Source organism: Simochromis diagramma, unplaced genomic scaffold (assembly GCF_900408965.1).
Source record: "Simochromis diagramma unplaced genomic scaffold, fSimDia1.1 OVJJ01000216.1, whole genome shotgun sequence".
In the NCBI taxonomy this organism is placed as follows: domain Eukaryota; kingdom Metazoa; phylum Chordata; class Actinopteri; order Cichliformes; family Cichlidae; genus Simochromis; species Simochromis diagramma.
Genome location: NW_024386883.1, coordinates 1,463,660 through 1,476,741, shown reverse-complemented (window position 1 = coordinate 1,476,741; position 13,082 = coordinate 1,463,660). Strand labels below are relative to the sequence as shown.

The window sequence follows — 13,082 nt, the reverse complement described above, 5'->3', positions numbered from 1 at the left end:
TCCGCTGAGGAAACGTGCTCAATAAACGAGGCCTCCTGCAGACACTGAGGTGTGATCCATTGTTACACATTTTACACATCCAGAGAGTAAACTGCAGCGCCGTGTTCAGCTGGGAAAGTGTGCGTTAGCAACATGCACCGTGCAGTCTAAAAAAAACAAACAACATACAATTATCTAACATGCTAGAGTGCTGCTCTTCATGCAGGTTGTTACCAAATTTCAACTTCCAGTTGTTGTCTAACTCAGTTCCTCCGCCGCTCAAACACAATTACAGAGGTCAGGTTGTAATTACAGCTCCGCTCGACCGTCCAGTGGTTTCAACTTCAAATGTCGCACAGGTGAGGGGTTCACAATACTGCCCCCTGGTGATCAAGCTTTACACTGAAACTCCGTGAAAATATTCTAAACCGTTTTTAATGTCTAATATGTTTACATTAAAAAAGAATTGATAAATTGACTGTAGTGAACATGATGTGTGCAGCTGTTATGTATAAAATCTAAAATGACCTGTTTTGCATCTGTTTTCCTCATTGCACCTACACTGTAATCAGTCGTCTTCTTTGTTTGGTCACATAAAACATGATTATGTTATATTTGTTACCATTTCTGTTGCCCTCTTGGCCAGATCTCCATTGAAAAAGACATTTTATGAATGAGTATATAAAAGTCACTTTGTCAAAAACTGACTGCAGCTTCGATCTTGTGACAGGAATGTTCATTCTGGCCCAAAGACTGGATTCCATTCATGAGAAATATTTTTTGACATATTATAGGCCAACAAGTCCTTTATAACAGTTTCAATTCCTGCATTTTTTTTTTTTGGCACATACTTGAAATCACTTTTTGGCACCGGCTACAAATCGGGCTTGTATATGGCTCACGGACCACCTGCACCCCTTTTGATGACAGAGCCAACCTGTTAAAACAACTACATAAACTTTACTGCGGAAAACTGGACTAATTATTAATTAATAACAATTACGGCAATTTCTTCACCCTCTGTAAAGCATCTATTGGGCTGTATGGCACCTTTTGACAACCGGATCTCAAAGCTGGATAGCTTGTTTCACATTTCTGGTGCAGTAATAATTTCTCGCCAAACTGCATATTCTGACATGAACTGCATTCATTTTACGTAAAAACGTATGTAATTTAATTTTACATACAAACTAACTCAATTTTGAACACCCTCTTTATGCACTGTGTCCACTGGGAATTTGTTACATTCATTTACACGGCTTAACCTGTCCACGCAGATGAAAGTGGCTCTCAGACCAGAATAAACACAATAAAGACGCGTTGTTTTTATCAATTCAGCCAGCTTTTCTTTTCTTTTTATATCAAACGTTCAAACGCTCTGAAGTGTTCCACATAAAGATATACTAAATCATTTCAACATCCTTTTCTGACATGTAAACATAAAACACAAAACTGAAGGTAAGATATCACTTTTAGGTCTTTTTTTTTTTTTTTAAACATTGTGCAGCTTGTTAGATAACATTGAGTAAAAAAGAAAGACGACTGTACATGAAATTTACATTCCTTAAAGTTCAACATGGCTTCTGTCATCAGTATGTACAGACACGGCAAATATACGTTTAAATCAAGGGGGGTTGATATGCTTGAGTGATGAAAAAAAGAAAAAGAAATATTGGCCTGAATGATCACAAACCAAGAACATATATAACTGCACAAACGTGTAACATAACTGATGCCTAGTTCTGAGTTTTATGTAATGGATAATGCAAAAGTTTTGGGCTGTTCATATTTATAAGTGAGCCTAATAAAGTGACACTAAAAACAGCCTGATGCATTATAATTATTATTAGCTAAGAAACATTAATATTCAGGCACTCGAAGAAAAACTTACCCCCCCAAAAAAGTCTTAATGTACAATTTCCCTCTTTAAACTCTCAAAATAAACATCTGCCTTAGTCACAGGGAGAGTATAAAAGTATCCACAGTCTGATTTTAGTTCCTAATAACAACTATTCAATCTTTTATACCCAGGAAGAGGTTTTAGAGGTCCTGAAGCCTTGGGAGAAAAAAAAAAAAAAAAAAAACCTTTGAAAAACCTTCAAAGTAGAAAAAAGTAAATCTTGGAGTGTTGTTCAGGCATTAGTTTTGTTTCTTAATTATGACTCTAGTGAACTTTGTTGGAATACGAATGATCCTAATGACAACATTTTTACATGGCAGATGAGAGGGTGTGGCCACAGTGGTAGTCAGGGGAACAGCAACAACAACAAGAAGAGCAAATAAATGTACTTGGTGAGTTTTACAAAATGTGGACTAACAGATGAAGCAGTTCTATAGGATCTAAAATCACGTGTATAAAAACAACCTTTCAGTGGTTTGTGCGTTTGTCATTTTACACTGATAGACAGTCACCTTTTTGTCATTTTTAATGCACTGTTTTGATCATAAACAGGATCTTTTACACAGTAGAAGGTGTGTTGTGTTTTTGGCGGTGTTACTGTTAACCAGTCTCTCCCTCTGCCCAGGTTTGACGGCCTTTTAGATTCACAATATAGAATGAACGTTTAACAAAACAATTCATGTTCACTGTTTATCGAAGAGAAGTCCTGGGTTCTTGATGAGAAAGCCGAGGGGAAACCTTGATCTGATCCACCGTTCGCGTCGGGTGTCTGCTGCCCTGGTTCTGGCGTCATTCAGCAACCAACTCTACCACTTCCCCCTTTTGCTCCAGTCCTTTGGAGTGAAGTGAAGGCATTTAGGATCTATGCGCAGGTGCCGCTTCTGCATCGCTCTCTCGTGTCCCTCCACAATGTCCTCTGACAGAGTCAGAATGTACTGACCCTGCATTCAAGAAACCAAAGTCAGTACACATCATTTTATCAGCTCATTTGAAAAGGTGCTGATGCTCCACTGCTTTCAACTTCTTCAACTCACAAAACAGAGCCTTAAATATTTAAGGTGCGGCTGCAGTGTCGTAGCAACACCTCCCGCTCTGGGAGTGTTACTGCTTTTCCTCACAAAGCCATTAAATTAGGGCTTTTGCACTTTGAAAGCCACAAAAGGAGTATTAAAAAACAAAAAAAAACTGCTACAATGAGGCAAACCCACGAGTAATGATTACTGCTGCGAGAGACTGGCATGTGGTATACTAAAGCTGAGCTGAGACAAAGTCACCACCTGGATTTAAAATCATTGTTTACAAAACAACAGCGTTTTTACACTGTAATGACCAATAGAAAGTCCAGGCTTTAACCCTATGGAGAATCTTTGGAATGTGCAGTCTTTTTGTGCTGTTGATAAGACGTCGGGCTCTCATCATCGAAACAAAATCTTGAGATTATCATTACTTCAAATATATGATTGATGTGGTGTTAACCGTTTAGCTTCTTAACTCCAAATAATCAACATTGTTAGTGGTTTGGCTAATGATCGTGCAATTTTAGGAAGCGATTTACATGTCACGCATCGCTTTGCAGCTGCCGAATGGTCTCACATTCAGGGCCTAGGTAACGCTCGAATGTTTTTATTGCCAGATCATACATGAATCGGCAGTATTGTTCAATCTCACTGGTAGTCGCTTCAGTCGCTTCATGGGAAGTTGAGAAAAATCATCTGTGGTCCCGCCCACTTCCCCGTGATCAGTGTTGATTTAGCCCATATATGCGTGAAGTCACAGCTCGCCGTTTAGTTTCTACTATTTTTTTTTTTTTTTTTAATCTTCAAAGCTCGCCGAACGAACATTCAACCTCTTTCATTTGGTTAAGGAGAAAAAAGACTTCTAAGTGACGAATCACCAAGCTGAACGGGTGCTAGAATTCTGCTTACAGGGCTCGCAAAATTTCAAAATCCCTGGTAGCCCTTCGGGCAGGGACTCTTCAGTTTTTGGTAGCCCAAAATAAATTTAAGTAGCCCGAATAAAAAAGAGAGCAATTTTTTGATTGATGTTTTGTTTCCTGTTTTGTTTCTGTTACAATATTATACATTAAAGTATAATATTGTAACGGAAACAAAACATTAATCAAAAAAATTGTTGAAACACAAATTACAACAAATTACAAATTACGACTCAGAAATCGAGGGAAAACCAACAACACACCCGGCAGAACATTATGTTATTTACACGGGTGCACATAAGTGGTCCGCATGTGCGCATTCGCTGTCAAAATAAAAGACGCGCACCAGATAAGAAGTTGCAACGTGCATTTGCGTCCATATAAAAGGCAGTGTCTTTGTCCACTAGAGTGGGATTTTCACGGCACATTCTGCACCACATCTCTGTGCGTTCATCATTTGTTTGAAGCCAGCTCACCTCCTGCAACCACTTTTCCAAGAATACGCGCTTCTTTTGTGGTTCGGACTCCTTCTGACATTTGTTTGGAGGTGGAGGAACACCAAAGTAATTGCTTAAAGGAGCTTCTTCGACATCTTTAAGAGTTTTAAACAAATGTCTGTCCTCCTCCAGAAAATCTTATGTACGCAAACACGCGTTGCAACTTCTTATCTTGTGCGCGTTTTTTATTTTGACAGCGAATGCGCACCTGCGGACCACTTATGTGCAGCCCCGGTTATATAGCTCGTCATATTGCAGCCACAGAAATTCTTTTGTCCATGAAACCATAAAACTGCACTTTCTTTTTGCCTTATAGTCTGATTTGTCATAACTTTTCCGTTTTGTGGTAAGCTTTTCTTTGGCTGTCACTTCTTCACCCTGACCTCTCTTATTTGGCTCAGCAGAACTAAAATATATATCCTGCTGCTTTCACACACACACACACACACACACACACACACAACGGTCAGCGATTCTCTGCACGATCAACCTCTCACATGTTTAAGCTTGCTGCGGAAGATTTCACTTGTCATGTTTGCATAGTAAGCTAACGATTGATAAGACGATGTCAGAGGAATTGGTGCGCAAATTATCATCACTCACCAATCAGTGCTGTCGCTCTCTATACACAGTTCGCGCGATTGCAAAGTGAAAGCAAAAAACAAGCGCAAATTCAAACGCGATTTCAATATGTCACATATTGACAGTGGCTCACCGATGCCAATGACATAATTACCCAGCTACATTTCCGAAAGAATGCAAAAGCATTGACATATATTTTTCCTTCCTACGATAGGCCGACGGGCAGGGCAGAGATAGATTTTGGTAGCCCGACTGGAAAAATCGCTAGCCTCGCTAGCGATTTTGCGAGCCCTGGCTTACCTCTAGAAAAAACATTTCCCATCTGTGTGTTATTCAAATTAAAAATTCAAGGCTTCAGAGTTTGGATCTTTAGCATTTCAAATCTAATTAAACGTATATTTTCAAGCAAAGTGTAAACAGTTAATTTACAGTTGGTGCTCATCTCTCACCTTGTAATAGTTGATTAGGTTGAGGTACTGAAGTGTTGAAATAACATCTTCTTTCTTTACACTTGTGATCTCACTGATCTCACTGCAAGTACAAAGACGACACATTTCAGCTCCAAACATGCATCTATAAACATTTTTTATAGCTCATATAAGATCCAGAATATTTGCTTACTTGATGGTAATCTGTGGTCTTTCGCCATTGTCTGGTTTAAGGTCCATAAGGATTTCCAAGATGGTCTGGGACCAGTAAGAGCGATAGGACAAGAGACCGAGATCAGAAAGCGGCTTTTCGGGAGTTCCCGTCTTCCCTTCTACTTTGGACAGCTCATAACCTGGCAGACACAAACAGATGTTTACAAGAGGTGACATGAAGACAGAAATGTTCATAACTTAAAAAACTGGCTGATGATACGACACTTACTGAACTCAATGAGCAGTTTGCCGTAACCTCTTCGCTGGTAAGGAGGCAAGGTGAGGATGCAGGCAACGTTGTAATCTTCAGTTGATTCCTTTTCCTGCACAAAGGGAAGAAAAATAATGATAAGCTTTGGAAACTCCTGCTTACATAGAGGCATATTTCCTGTTATGAGTGCACTATCACAGTGTGGAAAAAATTCTCTGCCTTATCTGTGCACCTTAGAGAAGTAGCCCACTATATGGAAGCCTTTGGAGTCGTACTCTGTCATTACGTAGAAGAGGAAAGGGTCTGTGTCGTAATACAACGTCTTGTGGTCGAGGAAACACTTTGCGAGTAAACACAGGTTCTGGGAATAGTTCTGGAAAAATATAAAAATATGTATTAACCACAAATAAACAACAATAAATATCTGGTAAATAAAAAAGAAAGAAAGAAAAGAAGCATCACACCACTAACTTTGTTTTTCCTGCCGTCGATCTCAAAGAATGAGATGGTGCCTTTGCGGTAGATCTCATTGCCTGGAGGATGCCTTAGATTACATTTGGTCTGAAAAAAGAAAGAAATAAAAAATAAACCTAACAACACAAGCAATGTCAAACAATCCAAGAAGCACAGATTTCAGGTGTAAGCTGTTAACATAACCAAGGTTTAGAGAACAAAAGTCTTACCAAATGTCTCTGAAGACACTTGAGGCTTTTGAGGTACTTGAGACAGAATTCACAGAGGTAGAGGATGGGCAGCGAGGTGAGTTCCTGTGGGTATGGAGAGAAGTACCAAGGCTTCAGTCTGTGCCGTCCCAGCTCTATACACTCAATGTTCTTCATCCGGGTGACGATGTCGTCATGGCTGCGATCGGACACTAAACTGCCTGTCATGCGGGGTGCAGAGGGAATGCCATCTGAGCTGTCCTGGGAATCCTGGTGGTACAAAATGTGAACATTACACAGATGACACACTTATGCAGCAGTTATTCTCAAGTGCTTCAAATGTGTTTGAACAAAAAGCTGATTGATCACAGATTTCTTTAACAACAACAACAAAAAGGTAATATGATTAATCAGAGTACATGTTTAGTCCAGAAAGACTAAACTTGGGTCTGAGGTAAGCAGCACCTCTGATTTATTGGACCCACTAAGGCACAGCTGAATTTGGAAAGCAACACACAATCAACGGGCAATAATAGGAAATTAAACAGACCTCTGGTGGTGGTAGAAAGACACTGGCACTTTGAGGCTTGTTATACTGCAAAACCTTTATCATCTAGCAGAAAAAGACACAAAAACACAGGCTGTAATGTGTAAAATCCAGGTTGGCTGCATGAGGAGCCCGTCAGCTTTGACTGGTGATCATAATCACAGAGACAGACATGTTAGACAGTGAATGAAGAGTGGGGTAAAGAACAAACACAAACATTCATCTCATGTGGATTTGACAGATTTGTTAATATTTATGAAGAACCTAATGGCCACTGTCATCACCGCTGATGTGAGAGCGCTCCAGGTTGGCATAAAACATGAGAGTACAGCAGCGTACATGTAGCTTGATGGAGAAAACAGAACATCCCGGGTTACACTAAACCCTCAAAAGCAGCAAACGCTGAAAATGTTTTGTCAAACAACGTTTTTGAGACACAAAATTACAATTACAGGCTCCTGGTAAAATGTGGTGTCAGGATTCTTGGTCAGATTCATTTAAATAGGATAGTTTTGTTTTTTTAAAGAGCCACACATCAACTCAAACATAGACCCACACAGGAGAATCAATGAAATGCTCATTGAATATTTTAAAAAGCTGCAGAATTTAGCCAGAGCTGATGCTGAAAAATAAAAATATATGAAAGCACAACATACAGTCCTCAATATTTGCCAGCATATAATATGTTATTGTGCCCATTAGCTAGAATGAAATGTATGACAAAGTAATCAAACAACCTAAATATAAATAAATAAAGAGCAAGTTCTTTTTCAAGAGGGTTGTTAAGCCAACAAGCCATAACTAAATAGCTGCAAATGTAATTCCCTGTTTTAAACACCACAATAAACATGAGCTAAGAACACATCAATACATAAAAACACACTAATGAATTGTTTTGTGGTGGTCAGAAAGGAAACAGTGGGTGAGAAATGAAAAGGGAAAAACACACACACACACACACACACACACACACACACACACACACACACACACACACACACACACACACACACACACACACACACACAAAAAGGGTAAAGAAAGGGGGAAGTTAAAGAATGACAAGGCAATCTTTAAAAAAACCAAAACATTTTCATCATTATGATTGCACATGGGGTTTATAAACAAATACATGAGAACAATAATTTATCACATTTGAATCCTGTGCAGTTATGTTGACATTTTATATGGGTACAAAGTTTTTTGGGGGGATAGCAATTACTCTTTTCCTTATTTTCTGTCGTATATGCACACCTTTACAGATGTGGATGGTCAGAATAAATTTGGCCAGAGTTCAAAAGGTCAACATATGTACAAGTAATTGCTGGAAGGCAAAAGCTCACACTCTGCTTCAGACAGTTTTTCTACTCTTAAATCCACGTGATGAGAGCGGCATTCCTAAGGACATCCATGAATCAGTCATCATGGAGACCTCGTCCACCTGCTGCTCAAACATTTTTTTTTGAAAGGAGCAGCCAATCAAAAGAAAGCGGACTTAAACGGGGGAGAAACGAGGCTAATAATTCTCATTCCAGACAGAGGATGAACTCAGGGGCTGCACCAGGGCCCCATACAGGATAAGTAAGCATTATTTTGAACTGTGAATCATGCAAAGCTACTTTAAAAAAGTCCAAGAATTAAAATATGGTGCTGGAAATAAGCACAATAGGTCCCCATAATAAAACAAATATGTCCTATTACAACAGTATAGACCTTGTGCAAGAACCGTGCACCAGTCTGAATGAATGTCACCAGCTGCACCGGAGAATGCTCCAGTGAGCGGACTGTGACGCTTTGCAAAATGCATTCTAATACAACTCCACAAAACCCAACACAGACAGACTCTTAACAAATTCAAAAAACGAAGCGAATAACACGACCACAAACATGCAGTAAATCAAGGTAACGCACCTCGTCAGTTCCCCCACAATTAGCTTTTCTTTTCCTCCCAGGTGGAGCGGGGATGAGTCGTCGGGCGTTGCCATTCTGTTGTGAGTAGGACATTAAAAGATATTCATTAGCAAATAGGAGAAAGGAAAAAAAACAAAAGAGAGAGAATTTAAGAGGATTTTCTTTACCGTTGTGAGCTCATGGTCTTCACGGGACTTAAAGGTGGGCGTCTCTCTCACGGCAGGAAAAACAGCTGCCTGAGTGGCTTCAGCTGAACTTGGCAGGGAGGGCACAGGGATGACCGGGGGTACCTGAGGAGCCACGGGGGCAGGCTCTACTTTCCTCTTCTGCAGCAAACAAACGGTGTTAGAGATTCAGCTTTAAGATTGAATACAAACAAACCAAACAAAGGTGAATTTGATGGGATTTTTTTTTCCATGTCAACGTGATCAGAGGCTTGATTAAAAGCCGGGGACTCCATTTGTATTCAATGAAGAGTGACATCTTGATATCAAGATGCTTTTTCAGACAGAACTAAGACTGTGCATCTTTAATAGCCACAGCAAATCAATTTATTTCTCCAAATCTCAGATAATTTGCAGGTTAACCAATGTAAATACACCCCATTAAACCTGGTATTAAATGTGATGGCAGCAGATGGGCTTCACTTCCTATTACAAATCTTCATTTGGATACACTCTATATTAAACGTTACTTTACCTTATAGCTCTACATTAACAGTGGGATCATCACACAAGAATCACATTGACACCAGGTTTAAAAAGGTCTCAGTAATTTGTGGAGTGGGTGAATTCTACTTGTACCGGTGTGGGGAGGGTTTTGCCTCTGGAAGGAGCTGTGGCAGTTTGTACGTTGAGATCTAGACTCTTCCTCTGAATTGAACGGAAAGGAAGAGAAGGAAGCGGGTTAACACTGGGATAATTCATGTTAACCCTCAGGTTAATACTGAGGAATTCAATTCACACAAAATCCGACTAAAGGTTTAATCATAAAACGAGAGTTTCACCGTTTGAGTGGCATGTGTTTGATAAAGAAGTATTAACACAGAAATGTAAGACTGAAAAAAGAGGATATTGATATTTTGTTAAAAACAGGGTCCTCTATAACATGATGCCCTTTTATTTATCTATATTTTTATTGTAATTATGGCTGCATTTCCTGTGGGTAGACTGTTACAAATCAGTGCTCAAGCAGCATAAAGCACACTGCAGCTTATTAAAGTGACCATGGAAAGCTTATACCATGCATCAATGGAAGTGAACAGCAACAAACATGAAATTTACCATCATGCAGGTTTTTCTATAAAATGAATAAAAACCACACAACACAGAAATTAAGACTGACATCATTTCTTAATACTGTGAGAATTATAATTACATTGCTTTAAATGACACGTGGACTCCTTACCACTTCTCTCTCTCTCTCTCTCTCTCGCTCTCTTTCTCTCTCTCTTTCTCTCTCTCTCTCCGGAGAACTAGGACGGGAACCTGAAAGACCGTTCTTGGTTGGTGTTTTAGCATCTTTCTTGGGGAACTGAAGCTTCTTCATGTCCAGCCTTTCTGTTGTGACCCACTCATCCAGACGTTTGTTGACTTAAACACACAGACAAAGAGAGACAGAGTGGTGATTTGATGTGTGAAGATATTTAGCTCATAACATGACAGGAAAAGGGGTGGGGGGAAATCAAGAGCTATGTGTACAAAGCTATAATTCTGAATTGATCCAAATAAGACAAAAAAAATGAATTACTAAATAAATGCAAATCTGCTTTGCAATCTTTGATAATAACTTAATAAACAAACCTTAAAAGGTGTAATTAACCTTGGTGTATGTTGACTAAACTGGGGCTGTGAAATCTTGAGAAAAACCAAGACGACTGACACAAAATATACTCACAGTCAATGTAGTGAACATAGTAGAGCTTTCTGCCAGAAACTTCCTTCACACTCAGGATTTCAGCCAGTGCTGTACAAAGCAGAGACAATCGTTGTGATGCTTTTCTATGAAACACTGTAGCTTTAACACACTTAACATTAAATACACAGGCATGTGATAAAAGTTACTGTTTACATTCCAATGCTAAAAATAAACCAAAGGTGCACAAAATCTACTTTAATGTGAGATTTTAAATGTCCTATAATGTAATTATTTATGCTGAGGTATCAGGATTATAAAGTCTAAGTGCAATGCCCAATTAAGTTTGGTTTAAATACCATTTGTGCTTTAATTTTTTTTTTTTTGTTGTTGTTGTTAAAAAGGAATGTGTTAAAAAAGATTACTATGGACCAAACTGAGTGCCAAGAGAGTAAGAGAGAAAACCTGATAAATTCGCTCTCAAATTTGTAAACATCACTGATGCCACCTGCATTTAGTACTTTTTTTCTATAAAATGTGAAACTAAGTAAAATTAAGAACTGGCAATTTAATTTCCGAGGGAGTGGCAGCAGTTTTCTTAAGTCTTCCAATTTAATTCATTCACACTTTACAGCAGCATGCACCATCCGTGGCCATGGTGTTTACAGCGCTTTAACTGGAGGCCGGGGCTTCTGGTAACAACAGCTGAGCTGAGCTCCTTAGCATTAGCTTAGCATATAAAAAAAAACGGACAATACTTACGCCATTCGTCTTCGTGTTCTTGGTTTTTACGAAGAACCGGGAGGCGACAGCCCTCCACAATCTCGACCTGTAAATAACAACACATTTATTTATACTCTGAAACCGGTCAATGTGCCTATATTAACATTATATCTTTCTTAAGCCTACCGAAGATGAGTTGTCCGCCATTTTCGTCATCTGTGCGAGGAGGAGCGGGGTGTTGTGGGAAAATGCCGGTCCACAGCAAAGATGAAATATACGGCAAGATGAAACTTCCTGAAGGAGCCGCGGAAAACCAACCCGGAAGCTAAGCGAGGGGGTGTTTCTGAAACGATTCACTTGGCATAAAAGTGTGAAAACTAAAGGTAAAATACATTTTTTTAAACTTTATTTTTTGTTAAGTAACTGAAACCAATGGAGGATTGTTTCCACCTCTAAAAAACTAGTCAAAGCTAGTCAAAAGTTTATTTATCTCAAAATTTCGACTTAATAACGGGAAGTCCCCCCCTCAGTTTTGAGTTATTTTCTCAGAAGTTTGTGAGTCAAAGTTTTGAGACGATAACCTATAATTTGGACTAATGGACTGCTATTTATTTATTTATTGGTGGAAAAAGAAAGCTACTATAGGATCATAACATCTACCAAAAAGCTAACCAAAATAACATAATATTTTTTTAATAGTTAGTTTTTGTCAATTTGGTTACATTTGTCAACATAACTGGCATTAACCAGTATGTCTACTGATAAGGGGCTATCATTATGACTGAAAGCCACATGTCTGTATCAGAACATTGTACTGATCTTAAATAATCACACAGGTACTAATTAAAAGATTAAAACAGTAGCAATGACACTGTGGAAACTAACTGAAACTAAACTGAGCTGAAAACAATAACGTGTTCAACTACCTTGAATTATTTCATTTAATTGTTATTTTTACTTAGTTTATTCAATTGCTTTTTGCACTGTTTTAAATTCATTAACCAGGTATGATTTGATTATATAGCATTACTTTGTTTGAGAAGAAGTGACCCCTTTGTTTTGATTACTAATATCTTGTCCCTTTAATTAGATGTTTTACCATCATCATAAAGTAACCTTGCGTCACATGCTTAGTTATGGGGTCAGCTCTGTTGAGGTCCACATTAGCAACCTGAGAAGCATCTGTCCAGTGAAGTTATTGCAACCTCCACCATTCTTTTCTAATGAACCTCTTGAGCCACATTTGCATTTCACTGTCATTAAATGCTACAATTGACTGCATCCTTGATCAGGACCTACAGATCTGCAGCTGGCTGTGTAAGAGTTTATTATGAGGTGTTTTTGAACATCATCTTCACTGTGTGGTGATAGGGAATACTCAGAGAGCCCTCCAAGCATTGAAACACCAGCTGCACTTTACAGAGCTGTAACAGCAGAGAGCCGTGTTATCATTCTCTGTCTTTATCTTTCAAGGCCGTGTAGTTCATTAAATAAAGCTTCAGTGGGAGTTGAAGAATATTAATGCTGTGCCTCTACCACTTTTATGTGTTTTATTTATATTTCAATGCAGGTAAGAGTTCATGGGATATCGGGCCTGCTGGGATCGCCAAGCCTACCTAATGAGTTTCATCTCTGACCAGTT

The 13,082-nt window shown here is 38.9% G+C and overlaps 1 protein-coding gene across 3 annotated transcripts; it reads right to left on the bottom strand.

The window, feature by feature from the left end:
* Positions 1 to 1,312: 1,312 nt before the first annotated feature.
* On the bottom strand, positions 1,313 to 11,743 carry LOC120734222 (histone acetyltransferase KAT5-like). Of its 3 annotated transcripts, none has more exons than XM_040032880.1 (15): positions 11,627 to 11,743; positions 11,480 to 11,546; positions 10,760 to 10,828; positions 10,271 to 10,455; positions 9,661 to 9,735; positions 9,031 to 9,189; positions 8,864 to 8,938; positions 6,956 to 7,018; positions 6,427 to 6,675; positions 6,215 to 6,304; positions 5,976 to 6,116; positions 5,762 to 5,855; positions 5,513 to 5,672; positions 5,341 to 5,422; positions 1,313 to 2,820 (listed from the first exon to the last, which is right to left on the bottom strand). In XM_040032880.1, the coding sequence occupies exons 1-15, from the start codon at positions 11,654 to 11,656 to the stop codon at positions 2,686 to 2,688; spliced, it is 1,674 nt and encodes a 557-aa protein (XP_039888814.1). In that variant the 5' UTR covers positions 11,657 to 11,743; the 3' UTR covers positions 1,313 to 2,685. The 3 variants fall into 3 exon arrangements, with proteins under 3 accessions (XP_039888814.1, XP_039888815.1, XP_039888816.1); XM_040032881.1 differs by having other exon boundaries at positions 9,667 to 9,735; XM_040032882.1 differs by lacking the exon at positions 9,661 to 9,735.
* Between the last annotated feature and the right edge of the window lie 1,339 nt (positions 11,744 to 13,082).